This window comes from Dermacentor albipictus, chromosome 1 (genome assembly GCF_038994185.2).
Source record: "Dermacentor albipictus isolate Rhodes 1998 colony chromosome 1, USDA_Dalb.pri_finalv2, whole genome shotgun sequence".
NCBI lineage: Eukaryota > Metazoa > Arthropoda > Arachnida > Ixodida > Ixodidae > Dermacentor > Dermacentor albipictus.
In genome coordinates, this window is record NC_091821.1 from 381,286,973 (window position 1) to 381,307,974 (window position 21,002).

At 41.8% G+C, this 21,002-nt stretch overlaps 1 protein-coding gene across 2 annotated transcripts in view; it reads right to left on the reverse strand.

Annotated features, from left to right (window-relative positions):
* Positions 1–21,002, reverse strand: part of ck (myosin-VIIa ck) — a 173,514-nt gene that overhangs the window by 45,117 nt on the left and 107,395 nt on the right. For both annotated transcript variants that reach the window (XM_065429765.1, XM_065429764.1), the window contains exons 13-21: positions 20,035–20,277; positions 18,687–18,824; positions 16,900–17,145; positions 14,125–14,304; positions 11,253–11,348; positions 9,514–9,636; positions 8,364–8,471; positions 5,879–6,010; positions 5,048–5,119 (exon numbers count right to left, since the gene is read on the reverse strand). In XM_065429765.1, coding sequence (XP_065285837.1) covers positions 5,048–5,119; positions 5,879–6,010; positions 8,364–8,471; positions 9,514–9,636; positions 11,253–11,348; positions 14,125–14,304; positions 16,900–17,145; positions 18,687–18,824; positions 20,035–20,277 — 1,338 coding nt within the window. The remainder of the gene's footprint in view (positions 1–5,047; positions 5,120–5,878; positions 6,011–8,363; positions 8,472–9,513; positions 9,637–11,252; positions 11,349–14,124; positions 14,305–16,899; positions 17,146–18,686; positions 18,825–20,034; positions 20,278–21,002) is intronic.

Below are 21,002 nucleotides of genomic sequence, written 5' to 3' on the forward strand. Positions count from 1 at the left end.
AGTTCAGTCTTTGGCTCCTTTAGAATGCAACATAGTCCATCTTTATCAATACAAAATCAACTAGGCCTGAGTAGACACTGTAAAAATACGTGACGTCACAGTTCTCTGGCACGGGAACCTCAAGGTGGCGGTGCCAACCATCTTAAGTTTTCAAGGCAAAAGCCTAGGCTCATGGTGAAGTTTGTGTCAGCAGACCTGACCGCCAAAGTGTCCATCAAAGCGTCATCACACCATATGAAGACAGGTTAAAGACAGATTCAAAAATGAAAAATGGTTGATAGTGACAGTTAGTGAATGATAACATTATAATAGAGATTGGTAGAGGTTAATAATGACTACTAATAAGTAATAATGACAACTAATGACTCTGAAAAGACAAGAAATGTCTAGTAATGAGTAGTAATGCCTATTAATGACTTATAATGGCCACAAATTAGTACGAAATGACCAATATGTCTCTAACAATGGCTTGTAATGACCACAATTTATTACAAATGACTAAAAATGCTTACTAGTGAGCACTAATGACTCGTAATGACTACTGATGATTATGATATGACCAACATGTCTAACGATGGCTTGTAATGACCACAATTGTGACTAGAAATGCTTAGTAGTGAGCAGTAATGACTAATAATGACTGAAATGACTTGTAATGACTATAGTAATGACTGCAAAATGACCAATATGTCTAACAACTTGTAATGACTACAAGTCATTAGAAATGACTAAAAAATGCTTAGTAGTGAGCAGTAATGAGTAATAATTACTGAAATGACTTATAATGACTACTAATAAATGTAATATGACCAACATGTCTAACAACAACTTGTAATGACCACAATTGATTACAAATGACTATATATGCTTAGTTGTGAGAAGTAATGACTAAAAGAAGAGAAAGACAAGAGGCAAAGAGAAAGAGGAGGCATTCGCTGTGCACCTCTTAAGAGAGATCTTAAGAGACCCTATAATTTTTGTCTTTTCTGGTTTATCAATCCTTCTCAGATGGTAAGAGTGGCTTTTTGTATTCCATACAGCTAAGTGAATACTAAAGCTCAAATTATTTTTATCTTTATTGTCCGTTTAATACATGAAAATGTATATATTCTTCAAAACAATTGGCTGAAGTTTAATTTGTAAAACCAGACGACTGATCCGGCAGAGGAGCAATGAAGTCAAGTGAAAAATGGGCTCACATTGTATTTAAAAATGCAGGTGTAAACAAGCATTGAGGTTAATGGGATGTACTCATCATGCCAATATTTCAGACATGGTTTCAGACATGATCATGACATAAATGGTATATGCCCTACCTAACAAGTCCTCCACAAAGAAAACAAGAACTCAGCAGTTTCAATGTCATGCTTGTTCTACAGGTACATCTAGTATAGCTACAGACTTCCCAGTTGCATTCACGGTGGTGGCATATGTTGCTGATGTAGGTTTCCATCGTAAGGCGTTGCTGTAGTACTAACCTGATAATGATAATCTTTTCGTCAAGACAACGATAAAATAAACAAAGGTTCGTAGGAACAAGGGCACCGTAGCTGGTATTCAAAGTGAAAGAAGTATAAACCAACACCACGGTGAAAGAAGTTACCTAAGAGATCAAAGCATAAGGAAGTGAAAAGACAAGGTTGGAAAGAGAAGCCGTGGTTCTTAAAAACAAGGTTGTTCACGCCACTGCGAACATTTTTTATAAGTAATATATCGTGCAAAGCAGTGCAATTTCAGTGCAAGCAGTGCAATCTCATTGATGATATAATGCATTTAACTGTTGCTGCAAGACTTTGTGCAAGACTGCTACAACTTCTATATGAAAAACAACACAACTAACAATTTGTACACAGTGCAACAGAATAAATTAGAACTCTTAATAAAAGCAAAACGAATAAGCACATTAGGCAGAGATATTTAGCCAGAGTTCATTATCCAGAGTTCAGTTTCGGTGAGGTACGTTGTAGCTATGCTTCATCTCAAGAAGTCCATAAATTGCACACGAAAGCAGCCTATACCCCCTGGCCAGGGACAGTGAACTATGCTTGGAAACTGCAACAGACATTGTGGGCCAGTGATAGGATCATAGGAGATATTACAATTTTTGTCTCTGTGTTTGTGATCGTATCGCATGCATTGATCAAGCTAGGGACAATCGCTGAACTCTTCTGTGCTTCTCGGATGGTGTATTGTTGCTACAAACACTTGCATATCTATGCTTGGCTAAGATATGTGTGGATTCATGCTTGCCAGAAGAGAGCATAGTACAACTCCGTTCACTTCACGTGTTGAATGAACTGTAGTTCTTAGCATCAGTTTCATTGCATAAATTTCTTCAGATGGAGAGAACTGGTTAGTGTATGAAAAGAAGTGAATGAAGTACAAAGTTTGTTCTCATCAGACATGTGCGTCCCATTAAGTGCAAAGAAAATGTACGAAAAATACAGCAGCTTAAGCTTGATATGCAAAGCTAAAGGCACCAAGCACTGTATCCACCATTTCTTATGGCGACCTGGCTCAGCCAATTGCCATTCACACCTTAGCACTGCCCACCTATGCTTAAAAACAAAAGTTCTAACCCAAACTCACCAGCGTGCTGCGTGCTTTGGAACCACCACAACGAGTCCACAAGTAGACCTTCTCACCAAACCACACTTCACCACCACATCTGCACTTTTGCACGCACAACCGCCTCACTTTCACCAGGCGCTCAGCATAAGTGCCACCAGCATTAACGCACATATACGAATACAGGGCAAACCCTGCGGTGCTGGCCATGAGGCAAGCTTGTTGCACCACCGATTGTGCCACACAGTAAACAATGAGGAAGCGCCGACCTGGGTCCCTCGCGTGTCTAAAGCAGCTATGCAAGAACGAACAAACATTCCATTTCCCTCGCCAGGCCCCATTCCACGCATGGCTGCCTCCACTTCCTCTAATTGATGCACCTCTTGTGACAGACGAGCTTCTGTCAATGCTTTTTGCTTTAGACGCAAAATCTGGCAATGTGAGGTTGCTCTTTTGTCATTTCTGTTGACAGCTCATTTGTACATGATGATGTGAAACTGAGAGCGGCACTCAACAAAGAATATGGCCAAATAACCTTAGATGGTACAATGTGAAGCAAAGCAGAGTTATGTCAAATGGATAAACATCTAGTGCACAAGAAAAAAACAGACACAGAAGACATGAGACAAACACAAGCGCTAACTTCCCACTGATTGAGGTTTGTTTGCCTTACGCCTTTTATGTGTTCTTTTTTTTTTCCTTGGGTGTTAGAAGTTTGGCAATGGTATACCAACCAGGCCAATATTGTGCAGTGTTATGTGAAGTGAAAAAAAGGCTGACTGAGCTCTAGAAATATGAGAAATAATAATAGAATACAGGGTACAGTAATTGGCTTTGAAGCGTATTAAAACAGCATAGATTAAGGCCAGAGCAACAACATTCAAGTTATCTTGTTGCTGGCCACCTGCAACTCTGAATATGGTGAACTCAAGCCTTTATACAAGGACCACTTTTTGTTAAGGGCAGCACTAAAGCAAAATATTAGGTCAGGCCATACTGGTAGATTACACATCTGAAACTACAAGGAAAACAAAGTGTGTCCTTCATTTACTCCCTTAATAATCAACAGTCTCCTGTAAAAAAAAACACAAACACTGTTTTGATAGATTACAGCATAAGATCATTTAGTGTTTTCCTATGATGTTCTTTATTGACATTGACACCATGATATAACTATTTTCTAACAATATACGAATAGTGAATAAATAATAAAGTACACTTCTTGAACCTCGTTATAACAAAATGAGATATAATGAAATAATGAATGTAATAAAGTAAATGAAATTCACCTTGAAATTTCCATAGAGATCCACGTATTTAAAACCTCATTGTTCTGCCAAAAGATATAACGAACTAGATTCGTCTCCAAAACCCAAAAATGTCTGACCATTGCATGCCGAATACATCGCTTTATGCAACATTCCGCACTCATTCGGGGTGGCAGTTAAAAACTCCCGCGTCCCCATTCTGAATACGCCGTAGAGCAACACTGGTCTTTCTCGCCACCGTGGGTAGCTGCACACAAGCTATGGCTCGCTATCGCACTCCTGCACTGACACCTCTCTCTTGCGTGTGCCTGACTACACGAGCTATGCCACGCCACGAGGCTATGTGCGACTTTGCGAAAGATTGGTACATTCACTTCTGCTGTGCGGCGCAGCTGGCCGTCGCCTCCCAAGATTTCCCCGGAGCAATCTCAGGGGTCACGCAGAATCCTGCGCAAGCCACGGCATGCTGCGCAGCTAAGCGCGGCGGTGCGAAGGATTAGTGCATTCACTTCTCTTTTTCTCTACGGCATGCCATGCAGGCAGCTGCAGCCAGACCTGGCCTATATCTCCCCCGTTGCAATTTCGGGAGTCACGCCCAACTTCTCCCTTCACTTCTCTTTACGGTACGCAAAGTGGGCTAGTGGCTGCATGTGGCTTCTTAGATCGCATTGCCACCGGTGCAATCTCGGAGACTACGAGCCAGCCGAGCCAAGTTCCCTGGGCCCCTCAATCACACAGTGGAGCGCTATGTTGTGTGCTGCGCGCTGCTCAACCGCGATGAGCCAGGTGGAAAACGGAAACGAAAGATATCACAATGGAACAGAAGGCAGCTGTCTCAAGGCTGTCATGTAAGGTGCCAAGAAGTCGCATGTTGCACATGCCGTAGATTCTTTTGTTCTGTTATTCAAATTTCATCACATGCGTTGGCCATGTAGTGGCCCCGTGGGCCGCAATGCCATTTTCTTATTATCATGTTTACAACTGGGCACCCCATTGGGCATACATTGCAGTAAATAGCAATAATGACTATAACGAAGTAATTTCCGCTCCCCCTGCATCTTCGTCACAACGAGGTTCGAGTGTATTTGCTAATTTCTGTACTGTGGGTAATATGTTCAACATAGGGTGCAAGAAACAATGTAGAGAATGTCACATGTCACAAGGACTATGAATGTAAACGACAGAAAGGCTGGATTGAGGACTGCTCTTACCTTGAATGCTGACGGTGCCACCTGGTCGTTGACAGAGTCTGACCGAGGCAAAAAGTCAAATATGACATCAACCTTGAAGGAAAGAAAGAGGACTGCTTTAGTCACACTATTCTTGTGAAGACATGCCTCCGTGGAGAGCTTTTGCAAGCAGCAGACTAATTTAGTATCACAGTTCACAATCTTACTGTCTTACTTTGAAATCTGGCAATTATTCCAAGGTAGTTGACTATAATATGTATAGGGTAGGTACAAAACGTTAGAAAGCAGATAAATAATGGAAAGGAGAACTAATGACCATAGGGTTTCAAAAAGTCTTTCATGAACTGTGGTGTCAGGTGTTCAGTTTCAACAGCTGTTGTGTAACATCGCTGTCAAATTTGCTAAAGTTCTGCATGATCTAGAAAAAAAGCAAGGTGACCGATAATAGCTTAAAGCAACCACATAGCTCCTCAGACTAAATGGTACATATGTTGCATTAGGCTAGCTCTATACTGACAAAAAGATGCCCCAGCATCTTAACAATGATATCATTCAACAACACTTGGGGACAGTTGGACTCTGTTAGTGATGACCAGGTTAGTAAGCCTAATAGCTGCGATACATTCAGGTGTCCCAGAAAGATAATTTTTACAGTGAGGTATCAAACATTATTTGCAGAGCACCAAAATATGACTCAAATGCAGTGACTGCGTGAATACAGTGAATACAGCAGAAATGGAAGAACAAAAAGAAGTGCTGCTTAATATGCACAGCATTTCCTTTGACATCAATGCAAGTCTGTGTTAAGATGGAGAATAGTACAAGTGACGCCGAAATAAAATATAAACTAACCAGCTTGGAGTCATCAAGGGGCTCATCCTGCCTAATCGCAGCATCCTTGATGACAGCCATCTTCTGTTCCAAGTTGCGTTGGACCAGCACATCTTCCTCCTGCTGCCGGATGTGCATTTCTTGCAGACGCTCCTGCAGGCCGGAGGAGGGCACAAAATGTAGGAATGAGAAAAATCACTGAGTGCATGCAGTTGGAAGAAGATGCGATATATAGTAGACTTCCGTTAATTTGACTTTTCGGTTATTTCGATTGCGACCAAGGGTCCCATCCCAGTAGACGCTGAAAATTGGCCTTTGTCGGATAATTAGAACATGACCAGTCCCCATGCATATGCCTAACACCTATGGCGACCCAATAGTGACCCACCTAGTGGCAGCGTCTGTTTTGGTGCAGCTTATGGGACAGTGAATGCAATGAACACATGTAATCTCCCGTCAAAAAAAAACATCAATTTGCGGCCACCTCAAGGAGGATTTCTGAGCAATGACTGTAGCTCACAATGTCTGATTACAGTAGTTACCCAATTCTAACATGCGGCTCCTCCTTTTTTAGCCCTTTGATGGTCAAAGACTTAAATATACGGCACCATGAACAAGTCCAGAATGGTCGATGCCATATACTCATGCCACCATCTGTATGTTTTAAAGACGCACCAATTTTCGTACGCTCTGTCACCAAGTAAGTGCGGCCAACCTGTGTGGACACAATACATTTTTTTTCGCTCCATAGTCTCCTCATGTTCATTCCATGGCTGCTTTGCACTAGTGGGTCAGCGATCACTTGCACATCTGTATGTGTGTTCGCATGCAGCTATTAATCTGGTTTTATCTCACGGCTGTTTCCATTTGTTACGCTTGTAAAAACTTATGTCTATCTGGTTTGTAATCTTTCAAAGGGTCACTGTTACATGCCCGCTTGTTTATTGCTCACAGGGGCGTGATTACATCTGTTCACAAGTTGGCACTGGTATATACAAATGATCCTGCTGTATACGAAGGATGCTGCCATGCCTATGTTTCTTTTCTCGAGACTCACGAAAACTGATTGCCCCTGGCTGGCGAAGGAACAAAGGATTACTGCAAGTTTTTGGTTTGATTGGCTTTTCTGATGGGTTCACAACCACAGAGTTTTCTTGCAAGCACTGACATATACACAGTTCAATTACACTATGGATGCGTGCACCGGCTAGCCTTCTGCAAGTGAGTCCTTATATGTGGACTACTGCCCATGTGCCGAATTGCAATATATCTATTTCGGTGTATCTACTTTCTTTATTCTTATTATAAGTATTTATGCAAGCCCATCTGTATTCATGGATAAACAATGTATGTTCACCTAAGGAAAATGCTTCTTTGTCACTTTATGGCCACTCTAAAAACAAATAGGTGAATTTTTTGCAAAATACGTCAGTCTGAAGTTTTAAAATCTGCAATAAAGAAATTCGACCATGGGGCACCGCATTTGCCGAAAAAAAAATTTACCCTCAATGGGTTAAAAGAAAATTGGGCCGAAAATTGCCTGTGGGGTGAAATCGGACACTACTAAAACGACTTTCGCTGTGTGCGTGTGCTTTACCGCATAACACGGGTGTATTGCAGCGAAGCTGACTAAGAAACCGGCCGCCATTGTGCAACACATCAGACCCTTGCGCATTGCTCTTGCTAAAAAATCAGGCGCGCGTTAGATTTCTACTTTGTTTAGAAGCTTTAAGGAACTTCTACATTAGTTTCTTTTTTTTTTGCTTTGGACACAAAGAAAGTGGGTGCGCGTTTCGTTCGTAGGCGTTAGAATCGGGCAAATACTGCCAGATCAGGAGAATGTTTTGGAGTTTTTTCTGCACCTTGTTTAATTCAACCTGCCGGATAATTCGATCAACATTGTCGGTTCCGTCAAGTTGTATTAGTCAAGGTTGTATTAAGTCGGCTGTAGTAAGAAAGTGTGAAAACAAGATGGTAGCTATAGGACATTGCTTTGTCTGCTTACAAACTCATAGGCGTGCGAAAGTCGAATGTTTGTCTCCTGTCTGCCATCTTATTTGCAAAGGTTACCAAATTAAGTTTTCTATATTTTTTATGGCATCGCTGTAGCTTACGCTGTGGCAGTGGATATGAACTACTTATCTGACTGCAATGCAATTTTAAGTTTGCTCTTTGTGCTATTTAGATCCTTCCACTCTTTGCCATGAATCTATCTTTACCAGAAGAAGAGAGAACTAAATTTTATGAAAGAATACTGCTGCGCTATATCTTCAAGAGATGCTACCATCCTTTGAGTGCACTTCAACGTGGCCAAGAGCCAAAATATTTGCAGGGATAACATGCGACAAAAACTTCAGGGCACAGTTCTTTTCCTTTAAAGCAAGCAATTCACAATGTGGGCTCACATCCAAGCACTTAAGTAGGATAGGGACAGTATTTGTTCGGGATTCCACACCAATTAGTGAAAAGATAGATTAACAAGTGGAAAGCATTTCCCAATACTTACCCTAAACTTCTGCTCAGCAATCTCGCGAGCCTTCTTCGGGTTCATCTGCTTTTTCAGCATGGCTTCTTCCTGCTCCCTCAGTCGCATGGCTTCAATAATGTGCTGATGCTGATTGCATGCAAAGGAACAGTCTAGCTTGTAAGCAAATAATGCTTTACAAGCATACAAGGAGCCACCGCATGCACAATAAAGGCATCACATCTGCACAGAGATTCATGAATAAATTCCCACTTTATCTGACCTATGTCATCTTTGCTTTTGCAAACAATTCACTCAGCTTGCTATTTTCAACACCGTCCCTTCAGTGCCCCCCATCTCTTCACACAATTCACCTTTTGTCCAATGAATAAACAAGCTTAGCTTTGTTACTGATATTGCTTCACAATAATGCAGCATTAGAGTGGGAACTGCAACTAGTACAAGCCAATCAGGAATGCGATTGTGAAAATAGGTGGCAACCACATTTTACCCTCAATACGATGGTTACCTCACCCAGGGTAATGGAAACCAGTAGTCCCCATAGATTAACAGTCACTCAGACTAACAGAAATCAATGGGACATAGCACCAGAAAAATGGAAAAATAAGCATAGGTACAGTTGTTTGTATACCACCATGGCTGACTCACAGTAGCAAGACAGGTCAGGAAGTGTTATTCAAGCATGCTGTCATTGATAAGTACAGTCCAACTTCATAACATTCCGAAAAATATTTACATGTGCATCAGTTTTGCATGGCCTCCAAGCCTTGTACACCATAACCTAAAAGGTCATGCTTTCAATGTACTGTTATAAGACAAGCTGAAGCTTAATATGCAATGGAAAAGCCAAGTTTGTTCTACTGCACAGGCAATGATACGACCCTACATGCTGGAAAGAATTGGTAATGGAATGTTCAGGGTATACTGGACACCACCTATGTAGATTACTGTGCGCCGGGAGTCCTTCCATGTAACAAGTGTCACCTGTTCAGCCTCAAGTACAGTCTTGAGCATCACTGCCCGACTCAAGACTTAACGGGACACTCCAGTGCCACATTATTGTGAAGTGGAGTGCATAGCTCAACAACGCTCCACATAACAACAGCATCACTCCGGCAGTGTTCATAAATAAGCACTCATTTGCAACAGTAAGTGTTCTGCTCCTCTTTACCTCTATCTTCATCCTCTGGTAGTTCTTCTGAGCAATGATCCTACGGACAAATGCCTGGATCTTGATTACAGCAGCATGTTTCTTCTGGTAGTCGCGCCGGGCCACAAAGCCTCTGCAGAGGGCCTGTTTGACAGAGGTGAAATTTATGTGAAGCTCTAAGACGGGGTGTAAAGAAAGCACTGTAAAATCCCATTGCAGTTACTTAGTGGCTATGGCGTTGGGCTGCTAAGCACGAGGTCGCGGGATTGAATCCTGGCCATGGCGGAGGCATTGCGATAGGGGCGAAATGCGAAAACACTTGTGTACTTAGATTCAGATGCAGGTTAAAAAACCCCAGGTGGTCCAAATTTCTGGAGTACCCCGCTACGGCATGCCTCATAACCAGATCGTGGTTATGGCACGTAAAACTCCCTTAATTTAATTTAATTTTTTTAGCACTGTAAGAGATAAACTAGGAAGCTATGCAAGGTGTTCTATACACTATATTACCCAAAATTCAAGTTTCCCGCTCTGTGTATTTACACAAAAGAAGCGATGAGGCACTGTAAAAAGCTAACACCAAAGCAGCTTGTTTTTCACCTGCATTGACACTGCTCTTCTTTCACCATATTATGATGAAAAGCATATTGCAATTTGACAATACCTGATGCCAAGAAATGTAAAAGGCAAATAGACTACCAAAATAGAAGAGAAACTAAAGTTGAATTCCTTATAATGAAGTCACATCCAGCTCGAAAATACCTTTGTTACGTCTGATATCACAAGGGCATTTATTGCATCTTTGATTCACTAATGCCTGCTAGCCGAATTACTATCCATAAAACATGCCGATGGGCATGTGACAAATCGAGAAAGCCCGACTCACTGCGACTGGAAGCAAGTGAATATGCTTGCTCCCATGCTGGACACCAATGCCTAATCAGTTGTGTGTACGGTCACGCGAATGGTAGCGCATTCAAACAATCATGTTTGTCCATTCTGGTGTCCTGCTCCTAGGCCTCGCGAGACGGTCTCGCAGAAGCATAGATTGGTGCACGCGCGGAATGTCCATGCTGCTTGCCGACACCAAGCCAAAATGTAAAAGCCAACTCCCTGTCGCGTTCGACTAATGCCACCTAATGGTGGCACTACCAGCGCAGCATTTGCAACATCTCTCATAATATGTTGCAAACACATCGACTGCCACCAGCGCTTAGCTACGGGGAGAAGCTGGATTACTGGAGACGCAAGAGCCATGCGGGGAAAACAACATGAGGGGATGCGTGAGAGTCGAGCATCCCAACAGCTATAACTGGTATGCTATTACAATGAGTTCTATGGGAACATAAATGGGAATCATGAAAAATTGCATTATATTCGGCCCTGTGCTATAAGCGGTTATGTTATATGTGGTATGAGCTGTCTCTCATTCTCTCTCTGCGCATGTGTGCTTTGTGTCCAATAATTAATTATACTGAGGTTTGAGTTACTGTAAATATTACAGGTTTCACACCCAACATACAAAACAATCATTTCTTGTTCTTTTTGTTTCTCGCTTCAGAACATAATTTCCTACGTAAGCATCACATTTGAAGTCTGCAGTTCGTTTCAATGCAACATAATCAATTTTCACTCTACAGAAAGCTATAGAAGGCCTTCAATCAGTCTTTTCCACAACTAAATTTCACTAGATGTCACACACAAATAGCTTGCTTCCCACAGTGGCACATGACACTCAAGAGAAAGGTTGCTCACGCTACCTGGAGAGTAACAATGTGTCCCCGCAGATGCTTGAAGCGGTGCGAGAGGATACGAGACCGAATCAGGGCTTGTAGCCGCTGGTAGCCTGTCCTCATCTGCAATGGGAACAATTGAGACCAACCAGTTACTTGGCTTTTCAAATCAGAAACGGGCCAATACAACTGAATAGGTCCAATCAAGAGCACACTTCGTTTTGTTACATGTGAAACTCGCACAGTGTATTATAACCGAGAATGAACCCTCTGAGGGGGAGGCACGTAAGTATACAGTGCCGCAAACAAGTCCCAAATGTTCAATTCATTATATTTACTGTGCCATCTGTATGTTTGAAAAACGTGCCAATTTTTCAACTCTCAGTTGCCCAGCAAGTGCTGCCACCCTGTGTGCTTACAAGGAATTTTTTTTCTCATGCCATAGTCTTTCGGTTTTCATTCCACAGCTTATTAAAGCCATTGCATCAAAAACTGCTCACACATCTGCACATGTGCAGGCATAAAGCGATTAATTTTGGTTCCACCTTGTGAACTGTTTCCATTTGTTGCGCTCGCAAAAACTGATGTCTATCTGATTTCTAATCTCTCAAAGGGTCACCGCTAGATGCTCGCTTGTTAGCTGCTTACAGGGGTGCGATTACATCTGTTCACAAGTGGGCACTGGCATAGACAAACAATGCCACCATATATGAACGATGCTGCCATGCCTACATTTCCTTTGTTGAGAGTCACAAAAGCTGATTGCTCCTCATTGGCGTACAACCATGGAGTTTTCTTGCGCATGCCCACATACACAGTTCGATTACACTATGGATGTGTGCGCTGGTTATTCCGCTGCAAGTGACTCGAGCAACAAGTCCTCTTATGTGGACTACTGTCCTAATGCCGAATAGGAATCAGTCATTAGATGGCAGCTCTTCAGATGAGGAACTTGGGATGAGACAGTCTTTATGCAAGCCCACCTGTATTCATGAATAAACAATGAATGTATACCTACACAAAGGATCTTATAGTCACTTTATGATCACTAAAAAATTGCAGTAAATTTTTTTCGACATAGTTCACTCCGAAGATTTAAACCTTCAATAAGAAAATCAACCCTGGCGGGTCACATTTGGTGAGAAAAATTTACCTTCAAAGGGTTTCTGATTAAATATAAGGGTCGAAATGCGAATTAAGGTATCTCCACCTATGCTATTGAACATATCAAAGTCCTGCCAGATTTCTTTTTTTTTTCTAACCTAGTTGGATAATGAAGTTCAGTGTTTGACGGAGGCCCGTCTGGTCGGGATGAAACATGCTGAAAAGGTAGACAATGCCCGGGACACTAAGCCGACCAATGTAAAATTTAAAAGAAAAGAAGACTTTTCAGTTCCCGCGGAGAAAATCTGCACAAGACAGGAAGACTGCGCAGCCGACGTAGGCGTGGTATGGCGGGAACTATCAGCCTGTTGTTACCTGTATTCTTTCTTGAATGCTGTTGAATGACAAATGGAACGTCCACAGTTACACTATGCTGCCTCTAGTCAAAAGCACGGCAGAATACTATATATCCCGTCCACAAGTGAAGCTCTAAGCCGTATTCTGCATTCTTACAATGTTCAAGTGCCACACATTCCAAAGCAGAAACTATGACAATCGCTCGTCAATGTTAAGGACAAATTACCAAAACAGAAAATCCCAGGTGTTGTATACGTTGTCCCATGTGCGGATTGTGACTATGTGTATATTGGCGAAACTGGCAATTTTGAAAGGCGTCTTAAACAGCACAATTATGACGTGAGAAATGAAAATGTGAAATCCAGTGCTTTGGCAGAGCATGCCACTTCAAGCGGCCATGCAATTGACTGGGGGAAGGCACATGTCCTTGCCAGGGAAAAAGGGCTATCCTGACACCTTTATCTTGAGTCGCTCATGACTCAGACTACGCCACACACTCTGAACAGGAGTGATGGCAACTTGCCGTCAGTGTATGCGCGCTGCTTGCGTCACATGTTCAAGACTATTTAAACGAGCTGTTCGAACACCTTTGTTTATTTTACCAGTGAACAAGGCTCCCGTGTGGGAACCGAAACGTCTTCTTTTCTTTTAAGTTTTACTTTGGTCGGTGTAGTACCACAGGCTTTGTCTACCTTTTCATCATAGTTGGATAGTCTACGGCACATTTGGTTGGTTGCTGTTGAGTGCTCTATACATCTCTTACAGCATGATTACACTAGGCCGGTAGAAATTGAGTGCTAGGAGCATTTGCCTGGTCCACGCATTAGATCGGAGCAGTTGGAGATCAATACGCCATGCTAAATATCGCAGCACTTGGAGGCGCTCTCACCTCGATGCGGGAGGCACAATTAATATCCGGTGTAGTTCTGGTAACATTGCTGCTGCAACTTGCATTGCTGGTACACAGTCTGCCACAACAGTAGCTACACATGCATGCGCCTTGTTTGTATACTAAGTTTTTTTCCAGCAGAAATGACAGTTACGTGTCTCCATTTACAGCCTCCAAGTACCCTGGTGAGCTTTACAACAGTTTTCAAGAATTATTTGCACCACGAGTGCTCAGATAGTGATGGCAGCAGTGAGTGTTTCTGTGCAAAGACCGTGCTTCTGCAAAAGCAACAGAATAACTTTTTACCATGTGCTCCTTTCTACTGATAAGAAAGCATGACTGCAAAAACCTGATTGAAAGTGGCACACGATAACCCATGAAACAACTGTTTCAAGCATAAGGAATTTTATCCAGCTACTCATTAAAACCAATGTTTTGCTGTGAGGTGCAACAGCAATGCAAATGAGAGTTACAAAGAACAGAGGGGGTGAAGAGGTAGATAGAAATGATACTGCACGACAGAATACGAATCAGCTCTTTCATGCATACCGCCACGAAGCGCTTTCGCTGCAGGTAGGCCCGGAAGCACCGCTGAATGATCAGCGTGCTCTGGCGCATCTTGAGAAAACGACGTCGGTAGTACCAGCCACGAATGGCCTTCTGCAGAATCAGGATCTTGCGCGTCAGCACACGGTCCCTCTCTTGCTCCAGAAACAGGTCATGTGCATCCTACAGGTGAAGCGGTCCAGAAGATTACTTATACAGTGTGGAACCATAGGACAAAGGGCAGATTGTATGAACAGGCAGCACTGCATGTCGTCCACTCTGCCTCAAAAATAAGTAGGCAGCTTTGTGGTTAAGAAGAATGTTCTAATGTGACCGTAAGCTACATATAGGCATGCAATTTTGAGTCATGCAGCTCATCACACACACAGAGAAAAAAAATTATCAAGATTCTTCTGCTTACCCTAGCTTAATGCAAGAAAGTTCTGGTCCTGCGCTGCTACATTACATGAAATGAAACTCTGTGTTGAGTAACGATCAATACTAATAACATAAACATGTTTGCATAGCACTTCAATCAGCATACACAATTGGTGCTGCAGCAGGCACACTACCAACATGTAAAACAGTGCATTATGGGAAGCACACTACCAAGCATGTGCAGAAGTATTGCTTTGTTTGTGTAGCCAGTCTGTTTTTTCTGCCACGCAGCTAAGGCTTCCACTACTTCAAAACACTAGTACTATCACTAATGCATGAAACATTTTTTCCCCCTCTAACCAACTTCCAGCCACAAACCTAAAGCCACACTGTTTCCAAAACCAGGCGGTAGGGAGAGGGAATTAAGCACAAAGTCTGTCGCATTGCTTGCTCAGTAATTCTGTTTACCAGATCTTATCACACTGTGCTTGCAGACAGACACATTAGGATAAGCATAAACAGAATTTGCATCCTTAATAGACTCTACCAATAAGAGTTCAAATACTTCATGCAACATTTCAGAGTGTCCTGGCTTAGTTAAAAGAAATGCAGAACATTATGAATATATCTCTTCAATTTCTTTAGTTTATCAACATGCACAAATACACCATACAGAGCAGATTAGAGAACTACACATGCGAAAAGAATAACGCTTGACAGAAAAAAAAAATTGATTGATTGAGCTGGTACCTCTTCCAAAATTAAAGCTAGTCAGTATTAGCAAAGACAGATTATGTTTTGAGAAAAATTGTATTGAATGTGTTTCCTTCTGCTTGGGATGATCGCGAAGTATTTTCACACGTTAAACTGCATTTTGTGGCTTGTATTTCTAAATAATGCGTCAATAACTAGGCCATGCAGCTGTATTGTAGCAATAACGGACCAACAGACTACAAGCACCATGCATGAAGCATCTAATTATTTCACTACTGCCTACTACAAAGAGTTCTCTAGCGTAGAACTCTGTATCCATGCTCCATACACAAAAAAGCTCACTTGATTTGGGTGAGGTGAAAATTTTGCAGGTTATTACTCTGGAAAAAAATTGACACAAATATGATCTGTTTGCGATGAATTCTGCTGATGTCACTTGATGCTATAAACAGCAGGGTGAGAACTGAGCTCTATATCAGTAATTGTTATAACAAGATGCAACAAAGATTTGTGGTGATGCCAACAGTGTATGCAAAATGTGGAGAGAAAATACAAATATTCTTTTGCAAGTGTTTGTAAGCCAATCGACAATACTGGGTAGAATAACACAATGCAGTATTGCTGTGCTTGCTACTTGAGAAAATCAAATTTACTTTTACCATGGGAAAAAACACAAGCTATATTTATATGTTCGAGGAAGGTTGCTTTAACATGACATCATGATCACGGCAAGTAATGAAATCTTCAGAGGAGAGGAACATAGGAAAACAAAGGTACTCCAATAAGCATCTCTGTGCTCATAATAATGAAGTACAGAGGCAATAACAATGAAACTATTGATAGTTAACAAGGTATCTGATCTATATTCTTTTTATATCTATTTTTTTTTCAGAAGAATAGGAAGGAGGGGGGTGGAAGTGTGTGCAAATATATCATTTCAAACATTTTTCAGTTCCACATAGGTAAAAATAAAAATGAAAAATTAAACATTTCACTCTATAGGTTCGGTAAACTTCTATTGGGTGGGAATTATATGTTGGGCTAGTTGGTCTTGCATTGCTGACAAGGAAAATTAGCGCAAACAAAAAGACAATGTGCGTGTTGTCTTTTTGTTTGTGGTAATTTTTTTCATCAGCAATTATATTAGGTGGCTCTGCAATTCACCTTCTGATGTCAGAGCTAACAATTGCACCACTCTTGAAGCTAACTCAAAATCAAATTTTAGCAAGAATGGCTGAGATGGCACCCAACAAACATTGCAAGTTTTCTCACATTTTCCACAAGAAACTAGAAAGAGTTAGTTCTGTGCAGTGATCAAAATTTTAATGGTTGAACATTAATCATTTAATCCAATCATGTTATCAAAACTTAGCCAACTATAAATCTTTCTAGCTCTCGAAATTTGAATACGTGGCTTCACTGGGACCAACTTCCATCAAATGAGAAAGTAATGAGCCCTGTCAATGGGCATTTCACATTACTTGAAAGAAGGTTAATTTTCTGAGCAAACAAATGTTGTTGAAAGTGATGACTGGTGTTGAAAGTGATAACTGGGTTGAACAGTAAAGCCTCTTCTTTATAAAAAAGAAGAAAGGTGTTCACCATGGTTTCTTTTAAACATAATTAACAGGTTACTTGGATAGTTAAAGTACTCTTAACAGCAATTTGAGCCGAGTCAACTCTAACCTTGAGGAAGACCTTGGTCTTTCCCATCTGGTAGTCAGCCTTGCCAAGTACAGCAGCCGTGATCCGAGCCGTGGCCGCACGGCAGTCAACCTTGTGCACAGGGCCAACACCAGGGATGAGAAAACGGTATCGCTCGACAAACTCCCGGAATGTGTGCCGGATAGGGTAGCCTGCCCGCCGGATGCGAATAGTCTCCATCATGCCCGAGTAACGCAGCTGCTTGCAGCACAGCTCCCGGTCGAACATCTGCATTGATATAGGAGACAATTTTATTGGCAATAACAGTTTTAAACCAGCATAGTCTATCGACTCTTCACAAACAAGTGGACACACCAGAAGTTATGCAACCATAATACAGGATGCTACATGCACCATCATTCTGTGCTTTCTTTGGCTCATTGTGTTCGTGCTTGTGCTGGTCTTCTCTAAAACTTTACACGAAACCGTTGCTTGACCCAGCAGTTACAATCAAAATGCAGCCCTTGAGAGAGAGGGGTGGGGGAAGGATTAATGAAAGGCAGGGAGGTTAACCCGGGCTGAGCCCAGTTGCCTATCCTGTACTGGGGGATGAGGTAGCACTCAAATGTAGCAATTAATTGCTGACTGCCAATGCAAGGCTCAGTATGCCTGTATCCAACAACCATTTCCTCCTCCTCACTGTAAAACTTCTTAAACAAAAGGTATGGCCACTTGAGAAGTTTATGAAATGTCGAAGCAATAAAGTTAAAAAAGAGATACCAGTGACTTGGTGCAGAGGTTGGAATCGAGAGATGCACAGTATAGCTTGTACACACACTTGCAGTGCTCCCACTGACTTCTGGCTCCAGCTTTAGGTTGTAAGAAAATCTGGCTAAACCCTCTTTGACAAGCTGCACTAAACACCTAGGCAAGGAATTAATTTGGTCTCCAGGGTGCATTGAGCAAACACCCGTTTCCTCTAAAGGATTGAAAAATTTCTTGATTTAATAAATTTAGGAGTGCTTGAAAGCTCATTGCTTGTAATGCTTTGCATAATTTTACACACTTCATGTAATGGTTCACATACTGTGAGATCCATGAAACATGCAATCCACACAATTTGTGAGGCAAAAAAAAAAGGACAAATGCAAGCTAGGAATTCAGGAGAATCTCTTCCCATAAAAGATGCTATGCTTGTCCATCCCTGAGCACTTCAAAAATATAGTTGCCATATGGCTCAAACAGGCCTTAAGAGGAAGCAAGAAATAGGCTGTGCTCAAGCACCATTAACAGACAGCTGGCAGTGGCAGGGATGAGGACAGCTAAGAGCACAAACAGCAACACTGGAAAATAAGCAGAGCAGCAATGAGAAGCATTAGCTGGACTATGGAACATTGAATAGAACGAGAATCATCCTAGCCAGTCACGAGGCTTTTTTGTACTGCTCGTATAAAACCACCTTTCCTATGTGCGAGGCTCAAGACAATGTGGAGGAAGAAAAGCGAGAATAAACAAACTTCACTGTTTGGTGCATGTATACAAATTACCTCAGAGGAGTGTTAACTACAGCACTCTTTGCATACAACTGACTAGTATAAGCATTTATAGACTCTTTCAGAGACATTTTCTCATTCAACCAATTGTGCGCATGAATGAAAGTGCTAAAGAACCGAACAAAAGGTTAACGGTACAATGAGCTGATGCACTTGCCTACATGAACACTGTAAGCATAATGTGATAAGCTTGCTGCAGATGAGCTTGCTGAAGATGAGGTCATCACAGTGCAGCATCACACAAGAGATGATAGAACCTAAAGATGTGTCGCTCACCATAGGCTTCTTGTTCTCATTAGGCTTGATGCACCTGATGAAGAAAGGGTGGCACTGGCTTAACGCTTTCATCAGAGAGTCAAGGGACCTCTTGAACTGGGCACTCAATGTTGGCGTCTTCTTACGAGTGTCTGTGCCCTGCAAGACATACACCAAAGCCAGAATATTAGCTCTCACATAACATTTTTTTTTAAATGTGGGGTTTTATGTGTCAAAACCACGATCTGATTGTGAGGCACGCCGTAGTGAGGGATTACGGATTAATTTTGACCACCTGGGGTTCTTCAATGTGCACCTAAATCTAAATGCACAGGTGTTTTTGCATTTCACCCCCATTGAAATACAGCTGCCATGGCCGGGATTTGATCCCGCAACCTCGTGCTTAGCAGCACACCACCAAAACCACTGAGCAACTACGGCAGGTAAGCTCTCACATCCACACAAAAGGCCAGTGTATGCACTAGTTGTGTAATGTCATTTCTGTTTCTATGCTAATTTTTACTTTTTCACTGGGCGCAATAGTCAGCGATTCCTTCGAGATAGTTCTCCAAGATCCGAAGCTCTCAGAGAACTTTTTGCAGCCAAATATTTATGTTGCTAAAAACAGAAATAAAGAAGAAATTAGAAATATTTGCAATGTCATAACTTACAAACTCATCATTGCCTCTGTTGGAATGCCCAGCATAAAATGTTTGCAAGCAATACCATACTAAGGAGAATAGCAAGCTGGGCAAGGTGGTTTTGATTTATGTTTGAAGGACGCAAGATTTACAAAATTTACAAAATTTGATTCATGTTGAAGAACACAGAAACCTAAATCCCGGTGGTGCCGGGAACTTTTTTCAATGATTTTTTCTATGGATAGAGATGTACCCCGGCCCGGCACTCAGCTACACATAGGGTTCTCGCTTTGAAAAGGGGCCTTATAGAGATTTCTGGGCATTGTCTATGGGCGCTCCTTGTCCAACTACAGACGGCATTCTGGCAGAGCATCTGCCATGGCGGTAATAGGCAGACTAGAGCTTCCATCGGGTACCTACAAATAAAATAGGTACAAGCACACTCCTGGCCTGATGCCTAACGATTACAAAACTTCAACGCTTAAAAATGGATGTTTCTCCCCAACACGAGGGCGACCCCACCTAACAGATGCTTTAGGATGACATGTGGAAAATTCCTGCCATGCAAATGACCCAGATCCTCAGTACAAAAGACCTAGAACAAGTTGTGTGCCTTTCTTCTATCCCGTGTAGGTTATTGTGCTATCCTCCAAATGCAAATAAAATGCTGCATATCTATATCCCGTTCCATTATATAGCTGACACAGAAGCAGAACATGTTTGCATACCATGCCAATATCGTTGACAAAGAGGTTCTGAAGAAACTTGTTGTTGCTGACTTGTATTAACTGGATCAGGTCGGCACTGAATGTGTCCCGATTCTTCTCCAAGAAGTTTCGGGCATCATAAAAGACCACGCCTGCAAAATGGCTCAAGCCAAATGCCGTGTTGATGTCAGACTTGGGCTTCAGGTAGTTCTTGTTAGTTCCATGCATCTTGTGCAGCTTGTTTAGTAGCGTCTGATCGGTGCCCTGCATTGTGTAATGGAACAGGAAATGTGGAGCATGACAGAAAGCAAAGAACGAAGTGCATGCCGCAAGGCTCATGGAGCTCGCAATGCAAACTGCATACATTAAAAAACTGGTTAAGTACTTTGTTAGACTTCGATATCTACAGCAAGTTATTTCAAGAACTCTGAGCTTTTATTCATTCATTTCAAGTGAACTGTGTGGCCGCTTCCAAGTGTGAATGCTTTGGAAGATGCTATGCACCACTGTTCAGTGTGAATGGTGAACCAGTACAACTTATGCCTTTGTGGCCACCCATCTTTAACACGTTCTACTGTTGCAGACATGCACTACAGAAAGTGACCCAAAGGTTTTATCAAAAAAATTTTTTCAACTCAACACTGAAGTGTTATACAAACATAAATGAAAGAACATGTTTTATGTGCCACTAAATATGTACAGTAAGGTTCACTATTAAAAGGAACACCTATCTGGTTACAAAGCCAATATGCAACAAAAACATCTACTTTAACTAGAGAAAAAAAACTTGCCCGAAAAGATGCATTAGGCTGGCGTATATGTCCTAAAACATTGTCTGCATGCCTTCGTGTTAAGAATCAGCTGTAATTGGCAGCCAACTATAAACTGGGTGTTCCCATTAACATTGCACTGTGCTGTACATTGATACATGTTATCACATCCACAACGACTGTTCTGATTAGGTTGCAAGATATCTTCTACTTCCTGAC